Here is a 27,643-nt window from a genome sequence, read left to right on the forward strand (position 1 = left end):
GTCCTCCGGCCTTGCCATTTGGTGTTAGCTTCAGGGCCGTAGTCTGATAGGCTGGCGCACTGGGAGTCCCGCCGTTGAGGAGGGGCTCTGTCACGGTACGGCCCCTCCTCCCGAAAGTCTCCCCGTGTGTGTTTGTGTGTATGTTCGTCTGTGTGGCCACGTCCTCCCTGTGTTCCACACCTGATCTTGTTGTGTCATTAGTATGCGTGTATAAAAGTCTGCTGTTTTTTGTTTGTCGATGGTCAGTGTTTGACCATGATACCCTGCGTACTACATCTTCGTTGTCTTGTGTTGTGTCAGAATAATCATATGTTTCAGTTTTATGTGACTTGTCCCCACATCCTGCTTTAACTACTCATCTTTACACATTTTATTCTACCTTTTTGCCCCTTTCTCTGATTCCGTCTGAGCGCCATCAGGCTTACCTTTGACCACAGTGGACATGGATCTGATTATGAACTAAGGAATCCAGTGCATAGCTACTCTGCCCCCGGTCATCATTCAGTGGCTATCTTTCATGTGATTTCATGTGATTTCCAGAAGGAAACCCTGGCTTCCCATATTTTTCTTGTTGTTGTCACTGTATCTATTCTCATTTGCTCAATGATGAAGTTCTGCAGGACAAGTTTTAAAAGTGAAGTAAGTCTGTATATAAACTTTACAAAACCTCAGGCATCTCAACAAGCCATTACAGCAAAATTAGTAGACTCCATAATTAGCTCATAAGTTAAACAGTCTTATTCTTGTAACAATATCTAGAGAATCTGGAGAAACAATCAAATAGTACTTTGGGGGGGATGTCACAGGGGCGTACCGGTATGATCGGTCAGCTATCTCCTGGATCAGATTGCTTCGAAGATTTGGGTGCCTCGTTTCCGTAGCTATTAAAAGGATAGTTTGGTGAATAAAAATCGTTTACATGATTTTTCACTTACCCCAGATGCAGATCGGCCAACACATGTTTGGAGTTTCTTTAGTTTAGAACAAAACCTGCCAAGGTTGCTAACAAACACTGGACGTCAATAGCAGCGATAATAGCTTTGGTAATTAAGTTACCTATGATACTGTACTCCACAAATTTATCTAAAGGTGTTCAAACTCATCCATGTCTCTGCCATGTCCTTTATTCACCTTTAGTGTGTGAGACCTTTATTAAGACCTTAGTGTTAAATTGCGGTTTGGTTTATTGTTTGTTTAATATATGAATTTGTTCTGTAAATTTGCTAAGTGTTTTGTATGTATATATTGACCATTTGTTTTTGTATATCGGTTCAGGCATCAGCAGCGGTTTAAAAGTACCGTTTTGCACAGGTATTGGAAAAAAAACTTAAACGATACCCAACCCTAGTAATAAAACTATTATAAAAAGACCCGCCATCATCTTACAATAGCATTTAGGAATGTTACTTGGTTCACTAAATTATGGTCCTAATAGACACCATGTAATCGTTCATATTAAGGACCTATTTAGTCTAATGTGTAACTGGCGATCAGTGGGGGTTACACCAGGCAGTAAATACTGTATCATAAATGCTCTCTCTCTCCTCTCTTCTTACTTTTCTTCCCTCTTGTTTCTCATCTCATCTTCGATGTTGGGGCACCCTGCTGACCCACCATGTGGCTGAGGGATTAGAGGATGCATGCGATGGTTTATTATTCACACTCTTCCCACGCTCACATACACATTACAAATGCATATGCTGCTATAAAGGATGTGCAATTGGAAATTTCTACGTATGAATAACAAGCTTTGTGTGTGTGTGCTGTCCTTTGTGTGTGTGTGTGTAATGTGTCACCCAAACAGCCAGGGGAGAGAGGAAAGCAGTGAATAAATGGTGTGATTCATACTCCAGACCATCCTGACTAATAAGAGGAAAGTAAGTTGGAGCATAATTAAAGTTTTTTCCTGCCAACATGTTAGCAGTCATTAGACTGGGTGAATGGAGGAAATGGATGGATATACATTTATCAGCCACAACATTAAAACTACTGACAGGTAAAGTGAATAACATTAACTATTTCATTACAACAGCCACTGTCCAGGGCTGGGATATTTTAGGCAGCAGTTCTTGAAGCTGAAGTGTTTGGAAGCAGGAAAAAAATGGGTTTGTGTAAGGATCTTAGCAACTTTGACAAGGGTCAAATTATGATTAGACTGGGTCAGAGCATCTCCCAAAAATCATGCAGAGTGTCCCCGTTATGCAATGGTTAGTACCTACGAAATGAGGTACAAGGACAGACAACTGGTGAACAGGTGAGAAGCTTATGCGTGTCCAAGGCTCACTGATCCGCGTGGGGAGGCTAGCCCATTTAGTCCGATCCCACAGAAGAGCTAATGTAACACCAATTTCTGAAAAAGAAAGGTATCAGGACACAGTATGTCACAACTTGCTGTGTATGGGATGTGTAGGCAAATGCTGGGCAGTGCCCATTCTATCCAACGCCGACCGCACCTACAATGGGAAAGTGAGCATCAGAACCAGACAGTAGAGCAGATGGTGGTGACTTGGTCTGATGAATCATGTTTTCTTTTACATCATGTGGACAGTCACGAATGTGAAGAACATGTCTGATCCATGGAGGCCACACTTCGCTACTTACAGGACTTAAAGGATCTGCTGCCAATGTCTTGGTATGAAAGACCACAGGACACTTTCTGACACTTTTTTGTGGAGTCCATGCCTTGTCAGGTCAGATCTGCTTTGGCAGCTTGAAGGAAACCTACACAATATAAGGCAGGTGGTTCTGATTTCTGATGATATGGCTGTTCAGTGCACATCAGTATTTCTGCACTTGCAGAAGAGGAAACCGCTACTGGTATTGTAAAAAAAAAAAAAAAAGATAAAAATAGAAGGTACATACCTCTGCCAGATGGTACATTTCGCCATTCTTCTCTAACAAAGAATCTATCTCTCGCGAATGACCACACACACACACACACACACACAAACACACACACACACACAAAAGACCACCCATATGTCTTTTGGGCTTATGCACCAGGTGTAGTGTACATATGCAATTGTGCCTACATTTCAAAGGCCTTCCAGTAGATCCATTTCTGGTTTACAGAGCAGATGGCAGTGGTAGTTCAGTGGTTAAGGTGCTTGGTTTGAAATTGGAGGGGTGCTAGTTCAAGCCCACCTAATGCTAAGTTTCCTCTCTTGGTCCCCTGAGCAAGTCCCTTAACCCTCAATTGCTTAAGTTGTACTCAGCCATAATTGTATGTTGCTTTGGATAAAAGTGTCAGCTAAATGCTATAAATGTAAATCAGCTTGCCATAAGATCTTGCTGGCATGCTCTTTTCTTAAAATAATGAGTCATTAGTTGACAAGTTACTTTAAACATGACTGGAAATGAAGACTGAGGAGTCAGGAGACTCAGTGTTATGTAAGTAACCTTTCAATTCGTCACTGATAAACTGAGAAGATAGTTAACAGAATAAACTTTACTTTGAATACCACATTTCTGTGATTAGCCCTGTGCTAGTGTAAGTATTTATTGGCCCACCTCTGGGTACAGAGTAAATTGGACGAAAAAGGCCACCTCAGTTCCTACCCAGTTTTACACACAGCAGTAGGTAGTAGAACACGGGTGCATTGGCAGTCTGGTCAGTCATGTCTAATTCATGATGTTGGCTCACAGCAGTATTGACTTTTTGCTCCAGTCAGAGGAGAGAGATGAAAAAAGAAGAGGACAGGATGTGAAAGCAAAAACTCAAAGCACAAACATGCTGGCACGAGGCCACACCTCTGCCCAAAGGGAATGTCCCTAAATGTATAAATGAGAGACAGAAAGAAAAGTGAGAAAAAAGAGGGATATATATTTATGAAAAATAGTTTATTTGCAGCATAGGAGGACATACTTTAGCAGTCTGATGACCTGTAAACTAACTCTTTATACAGTTGGTGTGGGTGTCATGGATAAGTGAGAAATGGTGGCCCAGAGATAGTCTAGGTAGTTGATGGTGATTAATTAGAAACAGTTATATATTTTCCTGCCTAATGGAATTACAATGAGAAGACTGCAAAAGTTGTGTAATAGATTGCTTAGAGATTTTCATGCACATTTTCTTAAGAAATTCCTGCATCATGACATTGCAGTTCGGGGTCTGCTGGTACATCATTGTTCATCGCCGCTGATACCAGTGAGGCCAGGCAATGATGCATTATACAGCCAATGGCTTCATGTGTAAATCTGTTCCACATCCTAAGTAGCAGTATCTAGGTTTTGAGATTCTGTGCAGCTCATACTTTGTAAACTCCCACACCTTCCCCAGACAAAACACGGCACAGGCAATGGACATCAATACCAGGAATAAATGAAATGCTTCCATGTACTAATACTTTATGCTGCTGTAATGCTCTGAAAGTTATGTTGAGAAAGCAATTTTTTTTTTTTCACAGATCAGCCCGCAAATATGTTACTGGCTTTAACCATAAAAAACTTATTTGTAAATAAAAGACTTAACAAGTTTGAAAAACATTTTTAAAAGTATAAATTAAACAAGAAAAAGAGCTTGAGGTTACACAAAACCATCTACTTTTGATTGTAGACACAGGGGAGGACCCGTCTGGGCTATTTCTGTACCTTTGTCTGGTTTACGAGTTAAGCAGTGGAACACCTAGTGCTGAATCTTAGCCCTCCACTCCCACCCCAGAATAAATAAGTGAGTTTTAGTTGATAAGCAGGCCCCTTAGTCAGTTCTCTGACCTTTGTTTGAAGGTTGCATCAGCACACATCTGACATTTGGAGAGACTACTCATTTGAAAGTTTTAGTTAACTCACATTTTGTTGTTCCATCATGGGCATATGTTGTTTTTGGAAGTTATGAAATTTTCCACTGTGGCTGCAGCATTGTCAGATTACATACACTTCTCCCTGACTGCATGAGGTATTTTCAGTTTGGCTTTTTTATTTTTATTTTTATTTTTGGCAAATGGATGGTCTGTGTTGAATTACATAAGATGCCTACATAATAATTACTATGCCAGCCATCAAGGTGGTGCTGTCCAAAAGACGCATATCCAGGTGTTACCTTTTGGTGTTGCTTTTTTTAACAGCCTTTGTGAATGGGTGAACTTTTTAGTAAATTGGTATTGTAAACTAGTCTTATTTGAGCAATAAGCAGTTACTGAAAACATGAGACCTGCTGTTAAATGATTACCACAACAACAACCCTAGATTCCATCTGTCGATTCCTTCTGCAAGCAGTGATGTGTATAATTTTATCCACTGGTATAAGTCCATATAACTAAATATTTGGATAAATATATTAGCTTTGGTTTTGTTGAAATGTTTTAGTTCAGGTTAATGTAGCAAAAGATATATGATTTACAAATATAGAAATAAAAAAACAATGTAAACTGCTGTCTGCAAAGGGAATTCAGCCAACCACTACAGAACTGAAAGTTACAGGTATTGTTCAGGACTGTTTGCACATCATGCATTATTGATTTTAACTTATTACACTTGCAGATCGTTGCAGGAAGTCATGACGGCGAGTGTGCAGGGTGGTAACACTGTGGTGGGAAGGATGCCGAGAGCGAGCGGTGGTTCGGGTTGTTCTCAGGGAGGCCTGCCCTGCTTAGAAGTGCTCTGATATCACACTCTGAAGGGGATGGGGGGTGGGGAGGGAGTGAGAGCGAGGGGTGGAGGGGGGGGAGTGGGGTGGAGCAGCCGGCTCCGTGTAAACAGGCTGTCAGAAAAGAAAGTGCAGAGGCGTTTCTACACGCTGCAGCTGACGGGGATCGGCACGGCGAGCCTCACAGGAGGATAGCCGCGCGAGGAAGAGGGTTTAATGAATTTGCGACTGTAGGGGAGAGATGTTGCTGGCACTGAGTGACAAGGCTGCTGTGGTGATCACGTGCAGCTGCCTGGGGCTCAGCGCTTGTGCTCGCATGCCAGTGGCAGGCACCGTGCACTGACCGTTTCAGAACCGTCGTTATAGCCCAGAGAAGCAGAGGTAGGATGACATGTCTTTTTTTCCCTGCTTTTCTCTTTCTGCCTCTCTGTCTCTTCATCTCTCTCCTTCACTCGGTTCTTTTTCTGCCATAAACTAGCAGGATGTAGATAACTGGTGACTGACAAGCCTGGAACCACTCGACTTTCTCATATCTGTTGTTCTTCTCTGTGTATTTTGGGGCTGAAAACACACACTAGCGGTGTATTTGCGGACTGTCGTTGCCATGTGCTTAATATCGGGTCTCCTAACACTGCTTAGGAGGAGAGACTGCCCAGGGTTTGCATGTTTTTGATTGCTTTGGAGGCATTTAACTGAAATGTTTACATGGACCTCATGCACACTGTATGCAAGCTTCTCTAATTTTACATTTAAGCTTTTTTAACCAATCAGTTCAGTAAATAGTAGCTGTATGTAGTCTGGCAGGACTTGTGTACCTCTGATTTTGCCAGTATGACTCTATGTAGTAGAATCACTGGTTAGAGCTGATGGTTACTCCCTTATTGTTTTCATCTGGTTATACAGTCTGCTCTTTGTCTATAATGTGAGAGGTGTGTGTGCACACTTTACATGCTACACATCCTCCCCCAAAAGAGATCAATAGTATCTCTCCGTAGAATCCACAGGGATGTGTTATAGGCAAGGGAGCCACCACTCAAGCATTTTGTGGTTTGTTTTGCACTTTTTGCACTACCTAGCCATTCTTGTCTCAAATCCAAGTCTTCATTTCATTGTGTATGTATATCTTTGGCATGTCAAGGGTTGTAATTATTTGCAAGGCAGTGATGACACTCCATGGAGAGCTATGCCATTGCATGCTGGGAGGCTGACTTTGATAAATCTCAAATCATTAATTATGGCTCACCCCACAGGCATCAAATGTGCTGGTTCTCAGTAGGATTTAAGATACAGAGATAGGAGACATTGTGAATCAAAGTTTAAGTGTGTGTGTGTGTGTGTGTGTACATGTGTTCAAATGAGGCTTGAAGATGCAGCTCACATTTACAGATCTAAAAGATGGAAGATATAATTGTGTGGGGGTGTATGTATGCATGCAGGATGCCTGTGTACATGTTTCTGGGTAACTAGACTTGTTCATGTGTAGTATGAACATCAGCGGTTTGCACCCAAGGTTCTAAAAGCAAGTTAAATTCACATTTACTGTAAGCGAAGCAGTTAAGACTGCTCGGCCAGAACTGTGAGAAGTGCATGTCTAGCTGATAACAGCTCCTGTCAAAGTGTAAACAAACAAACAAACAAAAAAAAATCAAAGAAATAGTGTCTGGTCAAATGACATTTTAGTATGTCTTAATCACTATTCAGTGAACTATTTCAGTGTATTCTGTTGTCAGAATATTAGGAGTGATGCATAGACTAATAATCAGATGGCAATCTACATTTTATTAAGACTTATATATGAGGTACTCCAGTCATACTACTTGTACAATCAGTCAGAAAAAGTCACATTGTAAACTATATTTTGCCATACAAGTACAAACACAAACATATATAATATGGGAGGGGGTATTATATAAATACATTTGGGGGTTTTTCCACTACATATGTTCCACCAACAAAAGTGTTCACCATATGTGATTGTTTCCAGGGAAATGATTAGACTCCAGAATTGCTTTTAACAATTGTGTTTAACCACTATAAGTGTTTCAGGAGATGAGGAGGATGTTTTGAAAGATGTCCTTCTCTCCTTGGTTATTTTAATCATAGCCTAAAATATCCTGATCTCAGGATCTTAAATTGTAATTGTGGTCAGGATGCTTCTACCGCTTGCCATGTCAGTTAGCGCTTTCATTTTTGTTAACACATACTCAAATCAGACAGTGAGAAGGGTCATCAGTTTAAGGGTTTACCAGTGGCTGGGAATTAGAGTTGGTCTTGCCTGTCTTTTCCTTGTAATTGCATTGCAATTTCAAACCAAACCCTTCTGTTGTCATGACATCCAATCCCTTCGTAAATAGTCCCAGTTTTTGAGCCTATGACTTGAGAGAGCAAGAGAGAGAGATTGTTTATGGTTCCAGGTGTAATCAAAGATCCATGTTGATAGCCTTGTATTTTTAAAGAATACCCATTTGTAGTTTTAATGAAGCTAACAGATGCAATTGTCAAGAGTAGTGAGAAATGGCCACGGAACCTTGCTAAGTTTGCATGAGAAGATTTAAAAAAAGAAATGTCTGAGTTCTCACTATGTCCAAGGCTGGACCTCCCAAGGCATGTAAATGTCTATATTCTCTGTGGGATCAGTCACTCTTTGGTTCACTCCAACTGATAACTACACTGGGTGAAAGCTGAGAACACATAAACCTGCCAGTAGAGTAGAGCAAACTATAGATAAAAAGATGCTTAAGTACAGTACAGCAACCTATGCTTCAAGTATAGTCATACAGTATAATAAATCCCTTTCAGGGTTTAATGTTTCAATGTTGAAGTCTAGCACATTGCAATCACTAGTGACTCATATTCATGTTGATGGATAACTAACATCACCATTTTAGTATTGGTTCAATATGAAGATTTTAATTATTAATGTTCAATAATTCATTCTGAGGTAAACAAATTGCTGTCATAAAACCTTCAGGGACAAAGTCTATGAATAAATATGACTAAAATTGCATAAAATTATGTGGGGATGTAAAATGAGTGATGTTCCATTAACAGAGTGATGGCAAATGTTTGCATTTTCTTATTTTGCTTACCCAAAGTAGGTTGCCCGAGCACACAAATGAACTGAGAGGCCTAGCAGGTGGTTGTGGATTCTCCTACTCTCTCTTCAATGACTAGGCATTACTTACCACTGAACAGTATGACTTATTATGTTCTTATAGCTCTTTTTATGTTCTACAATAGGCTAAAATGTTGGGGCACAGCTGTGTGTAATTATGCCTGTGAGTACCATAAGGAAAATGTTGTGGTTGAGCATTTCAAACTTTTAATAGCAGCCGTTGAGTTTGATGTGTTTGACTCTGAAGAAGGTAGAATAGTATGTAAAAACACTGGGTAAACTCAGTAAAATGTTCCTTTTTTGGCATATGTATGCAGCAAGGACTGGGACACACATGTAGAGCACAGCAGCATATCTAGATTAATGTCCATAAAAACCCACATCAAATTCCCTCGGTTACCTCAAAGTGATATACATGTAACAGAGTGCTGCTTCAGCCATTTTTGTCTTTGGTATCTTTGATTTTAAAAACAAGCATTTTTGTATCTTGTGGGCTTTTAATCTGTAAAGCATATCATATCATTAGCATATCTAAGCATATAATATATTATATATAACATGAACAGTATCTTCATGTTGTTCCATATGCTTGCAGCTTCCTATTAGCTGTGGCCTTATCAGTTCTTACCCAGCCTCATCCTTTCAATTCAATAGTGCATATTACATATTTAGCAGGGCTAAATATTACACTTACAGGCCATTGAACTTTGCCACAACCTCTTAAATCTTCTACCCATGCTGCCTGTGCATGACCACTCATCTACTGAGCAGCGGAGAGTGGCCCTGGGGGGAATGTTTGTAGGCGAAAGGGGTGCCGCCGTGCCCTTTGGCCCAAGAGGTCCTTGGGCCTGTGGCTCAACAGGGCCCGAGGATGTTTATTACACTAACGGTTTCTGTTTAGGGAAGCACCATTTCTCCACTGGCTCCACCCCCAGTCCCAGCTCTGCTCACAGAGACTCAGGCGGGCAGTATCTCGTGATCAGCCCCTTCATTTATCAACAGATGATCCCTCCGTTCTGCTCACTGTCCCCCATGAGATGAGGATGAAGTCACTTGGCTGCACCTCTCTGACTCCTTCATCCCGCTCATGATCAGTGTCCTAATTTGGCGGTGAAGTGGCAAAGGCACTTCGAGACCATGTGAAAGCCTTCCACAAAGAAACGGATTCCACCTGGACAGCCACCCAAGGCACATGTTGAAGTGTATATAAGTTAGAGGCACACAGTGCAGCTTGGCATTTGTTCAGCTAAGTGAGCCTACTAAAGAAAAAAAAATTTAAACAGACTTATTTCCGTTTAGAGAGGGCTACATGGAAAAAATTATGCAATGAAAGTGGCAAGTAAGTATTGAGATGTAACACTGGATCTGGATTATGTCAGACAGAGCTACATTGTAATTGTGTCGAGTCACAATATACATAGTAGGTCTGTATTTAGTATTTGAATTTTATGTTGCTAGTGCATTTATATTATATTTCTGCTATTTAGTCAGGACTACACTGTGCTTGTTTGGGGCAAAATATACTATTACTAGATTTAAACTGTTGTATAATGTTTGGACGAAAAACTAAAGACTGAGATTCTGATTGAAAGAATGCATGTGATTCCTTCTGTTTTGTATGATTTACTTTCTGTTATTTTAATTTTAGAACAATGATATGTGGATCATGCCTAATTATTTTAGATTGCCAAACCAGTTTTGCACTCATAAAATTGGATGTTAACCAACTTGTAAGGACAATGGTTATATTTCTGGTCCTTTCACCAAATTGACTAATATAACAGGATCATGGGGGAACCTTAGCAGTGGTTTGTAGTAGCTGGCTGTGGCAGTTGTAGAGCGGAGAGGGAGGGTAATGGTCACATAAATTCTGCATGAAATGAAGAGTAATTATGAGCCTGTCTAGTTGTCCAGCGGGAAGCAAGCAAGCAAGAGACAGAGAGATAGACAAGAGAGAGAGAAAGGGGCAGAAACAGAAAATAAGAGAAAGAGTAGGACATGTAATATAGATGGGAGGGAGAGATATAAATACTGCATGGCACAAATGTAATGGAGTGTCACTGGAAGAGGAAGTGGTGAATCAAGTAAGGCACGTGGAACTGCAACAAAAAGAGTGAAGAGTGTCCAGACCTATACAGTGGAAAGAAGCAAAAGGAGATATAACTTTCACAGAAAAATAGCCTTTATGTTAAACAGTCTTGCAAATTGTGTATATGAATATAATATAACAGACCCAATGTGAAAGAACGGAAAGCACTTTCGAACAGGGAGACAGCCATTCCTCTTTCTTTCTGTATAACCTGAACACCTGAATGACTCCCAGGCTCATTATCTCAGTGAATAGGGTAGAACTACAGAGGAGGAGGAGAGCGTTGACGCTCCAGAGTCTAATCTTTTACATCCCATAATGTTTTCACCATGCTCACATGATTTCTACTTATTTGTGTTCAGATACAGTATAGATCATTAAGAAAACTCCTGAAACAATACTGTATATCATACAAAACATTTTTAAAGCTTCTGTTTACAAAATCTGCTTCCAGTTAATACAGGGGCATTGATTACTTGTAAAAAGTTTATATACAAAATGTGAACATCTCTGTAAATATGTCAGCTAGTGTGTGGTAAGAAGATGAAATAGATGACAAACTGAGAAGATCAATATTGTGATTGTTCTTTGTTTGAGTCTCAAGCTCTTAAGCGATTCAAATTGAGGAGTGAAGCTGTGTTGCTTTATCTCCACCCTGACTGTTCCCAGAGCAGCCTCAGCCATGAATTACAACATAAACTGCCACTGATGGTGTCCTGGAAACGTAATGTAAGCCAGCTTTAGTGGAGGGACTAAAGGCATTAAGGAATGTATATGGCACTTTTACAGTTGCTTCCATTTTTAAATATTTGTGGACTGGCAGAGTTCCTTATTGCCTTTGTTGTTTTATCTTGATGCTAGTAGGATACAGACAGGCACTTTAATATGCACTCACATGAGCATTCACACACTAACACCACCCAGCCCCCCTTAACTTCATCTTCTTGCTGCAAACTTATGACGTCAGGTTGCCAGGCAACTGCCTGAGCAAACAGATTCCCTCTCTGCACAGAGGGGAAATCCTGTTGACCAGCATGTGTCTTGACTGGCCAACCTTACAGACATGCACAAACTCACACACGCAAGCCCACACAAACATACATACAGACACTATCATCCATTCAACTTGTCTCTCTTTATCCTCTAGCTCTTAGGATGTCTACATTGGCTTAACTGGCCTGTCAGTGTATGGGGACTCCATCTTGAATGTAGAGGTGTAGAGGTGAATGTAAATATTTCTACATTATTTGATTATACTGCATTCCTTATATGATACATTTAACATATTGAACATCATTACAACTTCAGCCCCCCCCCCCCCCCCCCCCCCAAAAAAAATTTAAATTTAAAAATTGAAATGATCAAATTGTTGACAGGATGGTTTGAGTCCACCTGCTGTCTGTTCATTACAAACGTGTGTATGTCTTCTGGGCATAGCAGGGAATAAAGACACTGTAGCATGTGTAACAAAATCCACACTGACATATTTCTATAAGAAATATTGGGCATTTGAAATGAGCACTTAGGTCAGTAATAGCTTCTGAAAGGAAATTACATTGATCTGACAATATCTAATAAATAATCTGTTTTATAATGGAAAAATTATAAACAAAGTATTGAGTTTGTATCATGAATAAAATGATCCCACTTTGAAAAAGGTTATATGTTTATCAGTTTTTGATATAAAAGAATAAAGCTGATAAGGGAACAGCTGTAATAATAAAAAAGTACCAAAGAGATGGGAAGAGAGAGGACATTGATGGTAATGGGAGAGCTATTGATGAAAAAATTGGCCACTGTCAGCTGATGTCTGAGTTAAATTATGTGTCAGCTAAAGTGGTGCAGGTAGATGAGAGCTCTCTTACGTGCATTTGACATTCCTCTGTGTTGCACACATCCATTTTCCTCCTTTGATCACCGCACAGGTTTTTCACTGTGAGTTTCATTCACATCAAATTTGTGACTATGGAGACAGATGGTGTTACGGAGTCTTCCAAGAAACAGGCACAAATGCACACTTCTTTGTTCTAAGTGAAGGAACCGTTGAAGAAGGTGTGTTTTTACCGACTGTGTTTTACATTGCGCTCAAGAGCAGTGGCAAATAGCTGGATGTAAAATTGTACTTTCAGAGCTAAAGCTGAGAGGGTTGACTACCTAATGACCACTAGCACCAACCTACAGCAACCTACAGATTTGAAAAAAACATTCATTATCAGATATTTATGGTTCTAATGGTTGTTTCTGCTTTCTTGCACCATGGTGATATGTATTTATCCCAAGTATTTGAAGAGGATCTGCCCAAAATGAGATTTTTAATGAATTAGATGACTCCCTTGGGCCTAGAGGAGTTTACTTTGAAGCATCTGTTTAGGGAGCCATGGTTATCCCATAGGAATAATAGAATTTTAGGCTCTTGATGTTGGATGTTCATGGAGGGAGACAAATCCATAACTGGATATTATGGGATGATAACAAAAATAATACTTGTGATTTATGGACAGAAAACAAGACATGGTAAGGTTAAATATGGAAAATGTAATCTGTAGGCATCATGTATTTAAATGTATATCAAATTCATTCAAAATCACTGTGAGTCACCAGATTTACAAGAACTTTACATTCAGAATATGTATTCTGTTCAAATTAATTAACGAGCATTTGTTTTGTCATTTATTTGGCACTTGTCATCTCCAGACAACCAGATATCCTTATCGGATTTTTCTAATTAAATCAACCATTCAATTATATACAAATAATCTTCTCTAATCAATCTTAATCTAGAGTTGCTGTTTGTTGTGGCCCTACTTATGAACCAAGCAGTAAGGTAGGCATGGACAAGTTTATAGTAATTATCTCAGTTGAGATTTAGGATGTGGGGGAGCTCTGTGTCTAACATTTTATGTAGTTTGTAGTTGATGATGCAGATATTTTCATGACTTTTGTATAGAAATTTATATATTTGCAGTATCTCCTGAAATGTAGTATTTATTAATATAGTACTATGTGAATAAATTGGGAAATCTGACTTTCCATTTATTAGTCAAATACTAATTTTTAAAATGTAACAGTTGCAAACTCTCTAACAGCTTGGTGGAAATTCCAAATTATCACAAACTCCCCACTCATACCAACTAATTATACTCTTTTCTGGAACAATAAACAAAACATTTTTCTTCTTGGACCGAAACAGGCATCACACGATTTACATGATAACAATTATTCACAGAACACATTACACTAGACACACAATTTATAAAATAGGGTTCACCACCACGGACACAATGCACATTAAATATTCACTAAATATTCACACCAATCAGATATCTCTTTCAGAAATAATGATCCTCCTATCATCCTGGTTGAACACCCTCCATCACTCATCCGTTTGACTAATGAAAATATTAAAGCATTCCATGTAGCTCTAATCACCACCAACAAAATCATTCTAATGAGCTGGAAATCAAAGAATTTCATAAGCATTATACATTGGGAAAAAAATTCTACTAGATATCAGTGGAAAAACTATCTGCATCGCTAAAAAACAGGACACCTCTCATTAACCACCTCCATGTAAACTGACCAGAATCAGTATTATAATAACCAAGAAAACTAGATTTGATCCAAAGACCCATATCACACATCCTATAAATTAATTCCCTCTCACCCCTAACCCCATCTAAAACACACACACACACATACACACACACACACACACACACACACACACACACACACACACACACACACACACACACACACATTGATTACTTGATTACTGTTTTGTTGCGTCACCCCAGTTGTTCTATATATGTCCTCCCTCTATATAGGACAGCCTCACTGATTTGTTAATTGTGTATCATAACTAACAAAGTCTAAATAGTCCACCAAAGGGGGTGGGGGGGTGGGGGGGGTGGGGTTGGCAAGCCCAAAAACAAAAGAACCTAAAAGTATAGTAGTGTGTACTCCATGCATAAAGAAATGTGTTTGATAATACTATTTTAATATTACTTCTTTTTGCTGTTTGTAGTAGTGAAATGGTTAATAGTTGTTCTGACTTATATAGACCAGAATTAAATATGTGACTGATTAATTACTGGTCTGGTCATTTCAGTACCATATATACTCACACAAGTTTGTCCTGTTGCTCTGATGCCTTTTACAGGCTTTTACAGGCTTTATGCTGACTAGAAAAGGCAAACAGCTTATCAAACCAGTCCTAGTAGTATAGCATGCAAATGCTATTCATTTATATGTTGCATGACTTCAGTGACTGATGCTTTAATGCTGAGCGATAGCAAAGAATAACCTTCTTGCAGTTAAGTCAAAAAATGCTCTTAAATCTTAAATCTAAATATTATTCAGTCTTAGTATCACGGTTAACTATCTCATATATGTTTTCGGTTATATTTTTAGGGCACTTGAAGGCTTTGCCTGGATACAGGATATTAGTCTGTTTTGAAGCATGCAATATTCAGGTTGTGTATTAAAATATATTTCAGGCCATCCATGGAGTTTGCTAGTAACCGAAACAATAAACACTTAACCTGACATCACATCATATAAAACTAGAGGGAATAACCTTGTATGGCATTCTCTAACTTATAAATCCATTTGGTACCTCTCTGGTTTTTTTTATTTATTTCCTTTCTCTCTCTCCCCTCTCTTCTTCATTGTTGTTCCTATTGCTTCATCTCCTCGCAGAGATTTTATCTGCTCTAATAGTCTGTGCTGTGCTGGTAAATGGCTGTTGATTTTTTTATTCCGCTATTCACTTTGCTAATCTTCATTCTATTCTTGGAGAGAGAGACAGACAGAGAGAGAGAGAGAGAGAGAGAGAGAGAGAGAGAGACAGACAGAGAGAGAGAGAGACAGACAGACAGAGAGAGAGAGAGAGAGAGAGATGCATTGATTGGTTTTACAGTCTGAGCACAGATGCAGGCTGGACCTGTGTGATGCAGTTCCCAACTGGCCCTTTGAACTCATAGTTCTTTGGAAGACCAGTGTAATGTTATTTTTAATGGATGAACCAGAACAAATAGAGTGTCTGATTTTAGGTTGTGTTAACATGTCAGAATGGGCATTGTTAAAAAAAATTACTGCTCTTTACTTGTGCAATGTGATGTAGTATTGTATATCATGTATAAGTATAGTGGTTACTACCCTTAAATCTGACTGTTATTAATGCTTTTCGTGTACTGTGTAGCCTGATTATATGCATAGGGTAAGTGGATTCATCCTAATGATGGACACGTCTAGAGGTGATTTAATCATCTCTTTCTCTTTGTAGGTCACTGCGGTTCAAAGGTCATCAGTTCATCCATGCTGTGATCTCCCGGGCAGACACCCTTGTAGTGCTAATCGCAGCCCCTGCCTGTTCCAGCTTCACCTTGACTCCACCTTGACTCCACCCTCATCCTCCCATCTCCACACCGCTGCTCGCCCTCTCCACCACCACTTTTTCGCCATCTGGTCACAGAAGGAGGTGGGATGACTCCAGACCTCCTCGCCTTCGTGGAATCTGTCCTCAGCCAGGGCTGATCATTGCCGTCTCCGCAGACATGGTCGACCGGAGCTGGGTGTGTCTGAGCCCAGCTGAGTTCTCCCAGCTCCAACAGTACAGCGAGTGTGAGTACTGCACATAAGTTTGTCCACAGTGCTTTGCGACGCCCCTGTCTCTGTTCAGGGTTGTCCACGGCGCTTAGCGAAGCCCCTGTCTCTGTTCAGGGTTGTCCACGGCGCTTAGCGAAGCCCCTGTCTCTGTTCAGGGTTGTCCACAGCGTTAAGCGAAGCCCCTGTCTCTGTTCAGGGTTGTCCACAGTACTAAGCAAAGCTCCTGTCTTTGTTCAGGGTTGTCCACAGTAATAAGCGAAGCCCCTGTCTCTGTTCAGGGTTGTCCACAGCTCTTTGTGAAGCCCCTATCTCTGTTCAGGTTTTCCTGCCCTCCAGCTGGTTTGTTGATTGAGTCCTGCTGATTTCTTACTGGTTAGATGGTAAGGTTGTTTAAAGGAGTGGTAGGATGACTGTTGTATTTTGCTCATCTTCCAGCTAAAAGGATTGTCATGAGGTGACACGCATGTTGGTCCTGGTCACATTTTTTTGTTTTGTGTCTTTACATATCATCTCAGTGTAATGCTGCTGCTGTTAATCACTTTTTTGCTGTGATTATTCTTTTCTATAGGCAATTCTGTGTAGGTCCTCTTAAAGGTGGCTGAATGGTTTTTTGTTGTTGTTGTTATCTATCTGGTCATTAAAGGCTAGGCTGATTTGAATAATTGAACAAAGGACCTATTAAAGGTAATGACCTGGATATGTGTAAATGTTCCTGAAACTGGTCCTCTTGGCTCTTAGAAAGCATTTTTGATAATGTAGGCTATGGGGACAGCACATATTGATGCCATGCTGGTAGTAATATAAATTCTGTCTGTGATATAAAAGCCTGTCTTCTATATTTATATTGTATTTTATTTATTTTTAAAATAATTACTTTTCTAATAATAATAATTATTAAAATTATAATAATTATTATTATATGGAAAATTGTAATATGGAGCAGATGTGGAAGGTGAAGGCAATTTGTTCCTGTGGTAAGGGGAGCACTAGGGGCTGTGACCCCCAAACTGGGAGAGTTGCTCCAGCAAATCCCAGGAACAACATCAGAGATCTCCATCTAGAAAAGTGCAGACCAGGGAACAACTAAGATACTACGTAGGACCCTCTAGCTCCCAGGCATCTGGTAGAGGACCCAAGCTTGTAGGAAAAAGAGATCACCTAGGGAGGGCGAGTGGAGAAGTCTCTGACAGTGCATTGTAGTTACTTACCTGGAGTTACCCACAGATATATAAATCCGTGGTGTAAGCGTAAGTCTAATTTCATTTCAACTTTGGGGAGTGGACACTGTTCACACCACACAGCCTAACACATTATATAAGTAGTGTGAGCAGGAATTACTTGGGGGGGATATGACATATATAAGGAAATAAGCTGTGGATGTTGATTGGCCTAAATTCTGCTTCTTATGTTGTGCTTCTTCCTTGTTTTCAAAGCAGGTTTTCAACTAGATGGCACAGATCTTCCCAAATGTATTAAAATCCTAAAACATTTTTGTGTGCTACAAACACCATGTGCATACATAAGAGGACAATGTAGGAAATACACAGCCCCACAGCAAAAAAATATTTGACTTGTATTATAAATAACAGTATTAAGCCCTAGAAGAAAAAAAAAAAAGTGATTCTCTTAGTTCAAGAGCTGTATACATTGGTAATGTCTCTAATCATATAAGACTAAATGCATTGCTGTCCACACATTTACAGAGCACCTTTGTAAAAGTTTTAATTTAGATTCAGAAATATGAAAGCCCAAGTAAATCTTTCTTTTTCCATTACACCTGAGTCATCTGTTGTGTACCTCTGTGACCATTTGGATTTGTGTGTGTGTGTACTGGGGAATATGCGTCATCTGGTCTGCAGTCACAATCACAAGCTCATTCAAAGAGAAAGGAACTTTCGTTCAGACTCCACGTGCCATTTGAAAGCCCACCTGATTCCATAATACAGACAGCAACTTTACACATGCTAGAATTCTTTGTATGTAGTTAATCAGTCCTTACTTTTTGTTCTTATAAAACATAATCCTCATAAATCTGAAAGGTGCTTTTTCAGTGATGACCTCTTTGACCACTTGTGGTGAATAGAATCTTTGACTATGTAAAGCAGTCTATAAAATATCATTACAAATATTTATCCAGAAAATCTTGCTCATTCAAATTTTCCCTTTACTAAATTAACAGATTTTTTTTCCCTGTAGAAACAATGGTTGAAATAACATAAGTGCTTTTATAGAAGCATTGTTAGCTAAACTCCCAGTATTCTGTATTAGCCTGAAACAAATATTCAGATTTAATAGCACACGATTATATTGGGCTAAAATGATGTGTGCTGTCCCTTATTTTAAGGAAATAAATGTTTAGGTAATGTTCTGCCTTTTGTATTTGTGTCAAGTGGCCGTAGATAAATTAATACACTAATTAATACACCTTTAGTGAAGTAACTAATTGTGTTATTCTTTTATAGTTAGACACCCTATTGTTCCTGAGAATGACTCAGCAGTCATCAGTAAATTACAAAGCAAATAACTCAAATAATTCAAAGACCGTTTCTATCAGCTTTGCTCTATTTCATTATAAAGCTCAAAGGTCTCTGACAGGTTAGTATATATGTACTTTGTGTGTGCAAGTGTAAAGACTGCTTCATCGAGTGAAGTTAATAAACAGTAAACTGTATTTGTCAGGTCTCTGGAGAGTCACTCTCATTCACAGCATTAACGTACACTGTCACAAATGCTCAGAGCCGCAGTGCTAGGAAACTGTTTACTGACCATTAAACCAGGCTGCAGATATTTGTTTCTGTTTTGCTTTGAGCGTTGCCTCATTATCTATCTTCTGATTGTCCCAAATGCAAAGGAGTTCATGATTCTTTTTTTAGGTTTTGTGTGTGTGTGTTTCATGTCTGAAACTCCAACTTAGAATTGACTCTCTTAAACATTTATAAATCTCTGTTAATGGGATGTTTGTCAGTCACCCCCTGGTAGCCCTTAGTCCTTCTATTTGTTCCTCCTATCTGACATCTGTTATTTCAAAGGAAAAATGGACATTTACACAGAAACAATACTGAAGAGAAAGCTCATAAATCTGACCCTGTGTGAGGTCATTCTTTCCTACCTCAGTAACTACCAGTGCACTTTGTCAAAGGTGCTACCTGAGAAAGGATGACTCATTTTTTTGGTTAGAGAGCAGGCGAAGTTTTTCATTCTTAAGTTTATATTTAGTACAAAGTGCCTCATTTTTGACTGATCAGGATTCCTTGCTTTGAAAGGGGAATACTCCTTAGCTGAATGCTATATACTTAATGTATAATATGCATTAAGATTAACAAAGACATTATAAGCCTTCAGTTTAAGAGATAAATAAAAGATCTATCTATCTATCTATCTATCTATCTATCTATCTATCTATCTATCTATCTATCTATCTATCTATCTATCTATCTATCTTTCTATCTATCTATCTATCTATCTATCTATCTATCTATCTATCTATCTATCTATCTATCTATCTATCTATCTAGCTATCTATCTAGCTATCTATCTAGCTATCTATCTATCTATCATATTTGCTGAGGAGTAAGATGCTATAAGCTATTGAATCACATTGTGTTAGATGTGTGCTCAGTGGGAGACACGGGGATCACCCTCATCAAATCTGAGGTGAGATTAGTATCAGCCTATGAAAAAAAGATTTTACTATTGTGGCAGAAGCCACAGACAGTCTGGATGAGTCAGTATTCTACAAACTCACTCTTGTTCTGCTCATGCCAGCATGCTCTGGTGCCATCTTCTCCATTATTTCTGCTTAAATGTGCTCTTTAGTCAGCTGGCATTCTACACGCAGTGCTTTCTGTAGCAAATACAGCTTAAAAAGCACCTGGATGTCATTATAATTATGATTATAATACTTTAAAAATAGATAGTTTTACAGAATGATATACAGAGAGTGGCCTTATAGTATATGTTTTCCAGTGTTCATCAGGAAAATGCAAGCATTTATACAAATGATTTACAGAATTTATACAAATTATTGATTTAAACTCTATACATTTATAGATTCTTTATTTATTGACATTATAATCTTTAGAAATTTTGAATCTGTATTTTTTTATTAAACATTTTATTGAAAATTAAGACATGCATCAATTATTGAATGAATACTGGTTATCATTTGACATTTATAACAGAAAGGTTTCACAACAGCAAGCCATCCATTTCAACATATAGTATCAGTCTTATGAGCATTTCCAACTGCCTGATACTGACATAAACACTTTTAAGTATTATCTAAAAATGCTGTGGTGACATAGTATCTGACATAACCTCATTTTTTCATATGCAGATTCCTCTAAGAAGCTTAAAGATGTGTTGGAGGAGTTTCATGGAAATGGCGTTCTCTCCAAGTATAACCCAGAGCAGGTATGTCTCCTAAGCAGAGCTTTTGGAGGGGCTATGAGATGATGTGATGTAAGAGAAAATCATTCACACCCCCAAAACATTGATTCATCCATTGCCATGAGGCTGAAGTGCCTCAGTTTCAAACCCTGTGCAGAGTATTACCTCCTAAACAAAAGTCAGAAATATTTATAATTTGCTTAATGGAGTGTCATTGTAGGATTTCTATGCTTTCTTCCACCTGAACATAAATAACAAGCTCGTCTGGGTTTGGCGCCACTGGTTGTGACCCAGAGCCTCAGTTGGGTCAATATGGAATCATCCCTGGTACAGGCAGCAAGCCTGCAGGCATGGGCAGAGCTGGAACGCTGCCCTCGCCACAGGAAGATGTAGCCACCTGTGAATCATTATAAAAATGGTTCATAATGGTGGTAGCATGCCATCAGTGGCAGGGTACTGCCTGCTAATGGTGACACAGCTGTGCATCTCGATGATGAATGAGCCTTGATGCAATGTAGGCTGTAAATTACAGGTCCAGGGGTTTCCATCACAGCTACAGCCATGAGAAGGTAACAGATACAGCACCATTTTAGTAAAATGAGCATCTATGCCCTGGTGGAGCACTGGATATGTCTTTGGAATAAAGGCTTTTTAAAACATCATAAAGGAAGAGTGCTTTTGCTACAGTGCTGTGTGTTTTTATTTACTGCTTGTTGTGTTTTGTGAGTGTCATATAAAAAGTTTTTTCAGTGTGTCTTGTTGGTTTAGAGCTTATAATATATACATGGCATGAGATTCTCAAAGCTATTTTCCATTTAAGTAAACATTAATTCGTCGTTATCCTTATAGGATTGTGGAGTTTCACACTGATGCACCATAAACAGGAAGTTCCTGTTGTTGCCACCATCATTTTATTGTTCTTCTCTCTAAACAAATTACTTACCCAAGTCAAGAGGCAGATCTGACACAGCTCTAAGACTGCTCTTGCACATTACTGTACTGTTAGCATTCACTTTTGCTGTATGATCACAAAAACATGTAAAAACTGCACTGGATTTTGCAGTATGCTTGATTCATCAATGTTAAGAATTTCCTGCTTTAAAGTATGATATTGTGTCCATGGTGACTAATCTGTGAGCATTGTGGAAATTCTAAATGTTTATGTGGTTTGTGATAAAATCTTGCCATACCCAGTGATGTGTTTTAATATGACACTAGAGGTTGTGTAAAAACTGACACCAGCCACTTTATTAGAGCCAGACTAATCAACACTTGCTACTTTATTAGGTACAGCTCCCTCATAAGTGCATTTTATAAATTTACAATTACTACTATAACCCATCTGTTGCTATGCACAATTCATCAGCCACCCTGGCCGCTATTTATGACAGATTAGGACCACAGAACCACTGGTGACAAAATATTATATGGGTTGTGAACCCAAATATAGAATTACTGCTTGATAATGGTAGGGTTATGGGTGTTTGCCAGATACAGCAATGGTGTGGTGAGGCTTTTTTCATGTGCCAGTGTCTCTATTCTGTTGAGAGTGGTCTGCCATCCAAAATATATTCAGCTTGTTCACTATTGAAAAAAATCAGATTGTTAATAAAATTGGTGGATAGCCAGAGAAGGACTAACATGACTTGCATAGCAATAGGACTTGCATAGCAATAGATGGGACTTTAACACTACAAAAAAAAAGTTGTCTCTAATGAAGCCTTGTTCAGTTCATATCATGCACCCTTGCTTAGTGCAATTCCACATACTCACTGTCTTGCTGGCAGACACTTTCTCTATGGTGTTCCATGCATTCGCAGCCTGTCCAGGTCACTCTCACTAAGGTGACACCTAATACTCTTCCAAAGAGGCCAGGACATGTGAGTTTGCAGCTTCTCTCTGTAGCTGCTTTGCCCCTGGTCATCTGGCATATTTATCCACACTTCCCTGATTAACTTTGTGGCTTTTACGCGTGTTTTAATTTTAACCACACAATGGCCATGTCCCAGAAGGCTCTGTCAGCAATGGAACACTTGGTCGAGTGGCCTCAGCATGACTCAGTGAGCAGCTTTTATTACTGCTCAGGTTTTATTTTTTTCATTGTTCCCTCCTAAATTCTTGCGTGATGAAGCAAATCAACCCTGAAAAAAGCAGCGAATATCCAGTCAGGAACATGTAAACAGTTCATTTGTCTTCCTAATGGGAAAAAAAAGATGCTGGTTATAGAAAAATGAAAATAATGAGTATAAAACATGTTAGAATAAGTGTTTGCTTCACCTGACTTTAAAAGCTAAATGATGCTTCGGAGCACCAGTCATTCTACTGTAGAACAGCATGAAGAGCAGGTCAGCAGCACAGCACACACAAACCTCCCCAGCGCACCTCCAACCACTAGACATTAATCCCCTCTCTCCGTCTACCTTCTCCCCATCCTTCTGCTAAACAGAAGCAAGATGTTCTCAACCAAGTAAGCCAATGTCCTCTGGGTTTCTGCATGCTCTGTGGTTCAGTTTACATGATGTACCTGTTCCACACTCCCATTCCTGTCTAATCAATGAGTCTCACTCAGGTCATACTGTCTCCTAAAGTTCAAAGGTCACAGCCAGTGTTTTTTTTCCTGTCTTTTCCATGCATTTGTGTGCCTTTCCAATACATCGGGGATTGCAACTTACTTTTGCTTTATGCTTTTATAACCTTATTTTTTCAATAATCAGTTTGTTTACTTTTTTTATATATTGTTTCATGCCCTGTTTCTGAACAGAAAAGGGCATGTGGGTTGTGCCACAGTGCCAGCCAAATAATGCCAATAATTTTGTAACATTCTGAGTTACACTCTAACTGTTTTAATTACAGACAAGTGGATATTTGCTAGGGTAACCATTACATGTGTCCAGAGAAGGTCTGTCTGGCTCTTCTGGCTCTATCTGGCTTTTCTGAACCCCACTCAATCTTATATAGCTCTCTCATGTTTGTCCTTGTAGCCTATTGACTATGGGGGCTTCCAGCTCTTCATGGCCACCTATCTGGAGAATGAAATCCCAGAAGAGCTTTGCCAACACCTCTTTACCTCATTCAAGAGCAAGACAGGGGGAGGTGGCTCCCCCAGCATCCCCCACACAATGCCGTCACTGCTTGGTAAATAAACGTCTCTCCAAACACTTCACACCTCTCACACTGAAAAGGAGGGCATTGGGCATCTCCAAAAATACACTTGGCTTTATTTTCAGTCTTGTGTCTGCTTAATGTCTTTGGGCCTATGAAGTCAACAGCTGCAAATGTAAATGGAAGATTAAAAAAAATAATAATTCTTGTTTTGGATACGACTTTAGCTTGAAACTTTGCTTATTTGACCAAGGGTCAGACAGGGAGACATGTACGCATGCCCACAGACTGTACCCTCTCTTCATGATCAAAATAATTAAGTGGGTTGTGTCTGGGCACCCCAGGCCAGACTGTCTGCCCCTGTTGGGAGTCGTGTCCTGCCTTCTGGCACCACCTCCTCCAGTTCACCGTGAAACCCACTAGCTCCCATTTTAAAGTGGATGAGGAAATAAAATGGGCCAGATGGATGGATCTCTCCCCTTTCTATGTTGAAAGATGCTGTAGGATTTCAGTCCAAAAGCCCCCCTGGTGGGAAAGGGAGGCACTGGCTCTGGATTCATAGCTCTGCCCTTCCCCATAGCTTTGGCTCATTAAGTGGAGATTGAATTGGCCCGCTACACAGTGATGGTCTATAGTGCCATCTAGTGCCAGAACTATCCCATTAGACCATCAAGTGCTGGGTAAATATTTCAGCAGGGTATATTCACTGTAGGGTGAATGATATCTAGAACATATTTTACTTTATTTTTTAATATTGACCATATTACTCTTGATCACATAAATAAAGCAAATAACAATACAGTAATACATAACCACACAACACAAATTGAGTACTGAAATGAACATATTTAGGCTTTACAAAACAGTATTCTTATGACTTACATTACAAACTGCAGTCCGGTACTGCTGAGAGAATAAAGAAACCTCTAAACAAATATACTATGTAGTATTCTGCTTATTTAGACATACACTATAACCAGATAGCCCCTCCAAGCTAACAACACATGAGGAGTTGCTCTTGTGTTACACACATTTCCATCCCTTAGAGTGTCTGTACCATATGCAAAGCTAAGATGTGGGATTTATTTCCTGACTATTTAACTGGCATACAGCCCTTGTGATATTCTCTGTCTTTCCTCTGCTTTCACCACCTGCCCCACCCTGCTCTTCTCCTGTGTTGTTCTTTACTGCTCTTTGGCCCCCGACCGCTGTCTGCAGAACCCAAGTCCATTGATGCAGGCATCTCTATACAGACAGAAGTGGCCTGCGCGCCTATAACAGGTACCATCGCAGTGTGACATCAGCACCAAGAGACACAGCCGCACAGCTGTTCTCCACCCAAAGACGTCATGTCCCTCCACCTGCTGTCAGCCTGTTGCCTTACTGTGTTTGCAGCACATGCTGAATATTTGTGTGGAAGAAAAAAATGTTTTTATATTCTATAAGGAGTTTGTGACACTGTGATTGAACTTGCACTTATAAATCCCCTGAACCTGCCTGTTAGTATAGCACAAGGGTTTATATTTGTGTGTGACCATTGCTGTGATGTTGTGGGAGCTTCAGCTGTCTCCACCGTTTACCTGTGCACTACCAAAACCACCTCACAGTCCTCTTTCACTGTCCTTCCCTGCAGGATTCCCTCAGCCACAGGGAACGTCCTCCCTCCCTAAACCGTTCGCAACTGTTCTTGGCTCTTCTCAATTACTCCTCTCCTGACTCTGATCTCTTTCCTCTCTTCCATTCTCTCTCCTCCTTGCTTTCTCTCAGGGATGAATGGGAGAAGTATCCTGACTGCTATGGGCAGGCACACTCCAGAACACTCCGCTGTGGGGGCTCCCAGTTCCAGTGCTACCACCTCGCCCTGTTCTTCCCGCTCCTCCTCACAGCGCTCAGGCACGGACGGTCACATGCCAGGGGCCCCTCTTCACTCTCCCTGTGCCCAGACCAAGCCTCTGGTTGCCAGCGGCAGCAGCAGTAATGCCCTGGTGGCAGCCAAATCCCCCAACTCCCCTCACCATTCCCCAGGTCAGAGTCCTGAAGGGAGGACACACACACGTATTCATACAGACAATCATCACTCTGATTTTTTTATTGATGTATGACTGAATGCACATCCAAAGATTGGACATGCCTAATCTTTCTCAATTTTTACTGTTTTAAACATTTTAGAATCACAGTGATTACAAAACTATTAAATAGTTTAAGGAACTATGCAGAGGCCAAAAACAGAACACAAATAAACAGTTTTTTAAATTTTGTTTTATTGGTTTAATACCTTCATATTTTATTGTTCTATTGTTATTTTTTGTTTTACAAATGCATCTTGTTACTTGTTTTATGTTTTTTTTTTCCATGTGGCTCTCAGATACACTTAAAACAAGGGTTCCTCCCAATGCAATTCCAAGTTTAAATAAAGAATATGATGATGATGATTATTATATTTTCCATTCTACAAAACAGCTACCCCTGTGCCTTCCCTAAAAGAGGCATTTTTGCTCTCTTACTGACTGAATCCCATTGTTGATATGTGCATGTGAGAGTAATGTTGGAGTGTTAATGGTTCTGAGGTAGGGTTGCTACTCATGCAGTTTTCACCCTGACAGTCTGGATTATAGGCTGTAGTTTTGACTATTGTTTCTCCATTTTTTTGTAATGTTCTCCTGAAATGTAGGAGGTTGAACAAGTAATACAATCACATTTGTCAATTTATTTGTCACTCCTCACTAATTTTCCTATTGCCAATTTTAGGCCAATTAAAAGTTGGCAGGCAAAGTCAAATACAAACTACAGGTGGAAAACACATTAGTGGTGAATTTAATGGAATAGGAGTGTCCAGTTTTGGCTTGTTGAAAACATGACAACACTATTCTGACTAGGAATATATAGTTGTCTTGTTTAAATTGTACATTTCTGTTATGGAAATACATCCAATTAAATATGGATCAGCCTTCACAATTTAAATCTGTTTTAGAAACATAATGCAAGTCCTTAGATCAAAATATTTTTAGGATTATGAAAAACACACATTCACTGTCCAAACATTTCAATGATTATTCCTGAGTAAAGCTGCTACATTGATGATTTGGAACTTTAAACTCATGAAGAAGTCTCCTCATATTGCTAACTGACACTCAGTCATTGTTATTCTCAGAGCAAAGTCGATCAGACAAGGGAGTGGCTTTAAAGAGAAGTCCATCCCCTCAGAAGAGCTCTCCTCTACCCTCGCCACAGGTGGTCTACCTGAAGGACATTGTGTGTTACCTGTCTCTGCTGGAGCGAGGGACCCCAGAGGACAAGCTAGAGTGTGAGTGTGGGAATTTGTGCAGGGCTGTGAATCTGTGATTCAAACCACAGCCTGTTCACCAGGGAGAGAGAAGCATTCAAGCCAAGTGTGTTTCTGAATGTTACAATATGTGAAGCTGCCTGTAACGATGAGCGGTTGGGAGGCAAACGCCTATTCGGTGAAGAGCAAGATTTATTAAGGGGAAATTCAGAATCGTAATCAGTAGGACAGTCCAGGGTCATAGAGCCAATGTGTAGAGTATGAGAATACATCATATACAAAATGAAACAAATCTGAATTAGTGTTTGTGGGTGCATGTGCATGTTGTGTTCCTTCATCCCTTGTCTATATTTCACCCACTCTTAAACTGAGCCACTGTTAATGATTCTGATCAACATCCACTATAGTATGTGGATCTATGGCTCTGTATTCTAACTGAGAGAGGGAGACCAGCAAAAGGTTCTCAAACTC

The 27,643-nt window shown here is 39.7% G+C and overlaps 1 protein-coding gene across 7 annotated transcripts in view; it reads left to right on the forward strand.

Moving 5' to 3' along the window:
- dgkg (diacylglycerol kinase, gamma) overlaps positions 1 to 27,643 on the forward strand; it is an 82,037-nt gene that overhangs the window by 9,837 nt on the left and 44,557 nt on the right. Inside the window, exons 2-9 of one of the 7 annotated variants that reach the window (XM_081713800.1) lie at positions 1,805 to 1,877; positions 16,076 to 16,413; positions 20,735 to 20,811; positions 23,234 to 23,254; positions 23,769 to 23,922; positions 25,108 to 25,170; positions 25,657 to 25,914; positions 27,041 to 27,193. In XM_081713800.1, coding sequence (XP_081569926.1) covers positions 16,347 to 16,413; positions 20,735 to 20,811; positions 23,234 to 23,254; positions 23,769 to 23,922; positions 25,108 to 25,170; positions 25,657 to 25,914; positions 27,041 to 27,193 — 793 coding nt within the window. In that variant the 5' untranslated portion in view covers positions 1,805 to 1,877; positions 16,076 to 16,346. Of the gene's footprint in view, positions 1 to 1,804; positions 1,878 to 5,597; positions 5,966 to 16,075; positions 16,414 to 20,734; positions 20,812 to 23,233; positions 23,255 to 23,768; positions 23,923 to 25,107; positions 25,171 to 25,656; positions 25,915 to 27,040; positions 27,194 to 27,643 lie in introns of those variants that run through there. The other 6 variants (XM_081713802.1, XM_081713801.1, XM_027009573.3 and 3 more) reach the window with 6 other exon arrangements.

The sequence above is a fragment of the Electrophorus electricus genome, chromosome 4 (genome assembly GCF_041902795.1).
Source record: "Electrophorus electricus isolate QZ-2024a chromosome 4, ASM4190279v1, whole genome shotgun sequence".
Taxonomy (NCBI): domain Eukaryota; kingdom Metazoa; phylum Chordata; class Actinopteri; order Gymnotiformes; family Gymnotidae; genus Electrophorus; species Electrophorus electricus.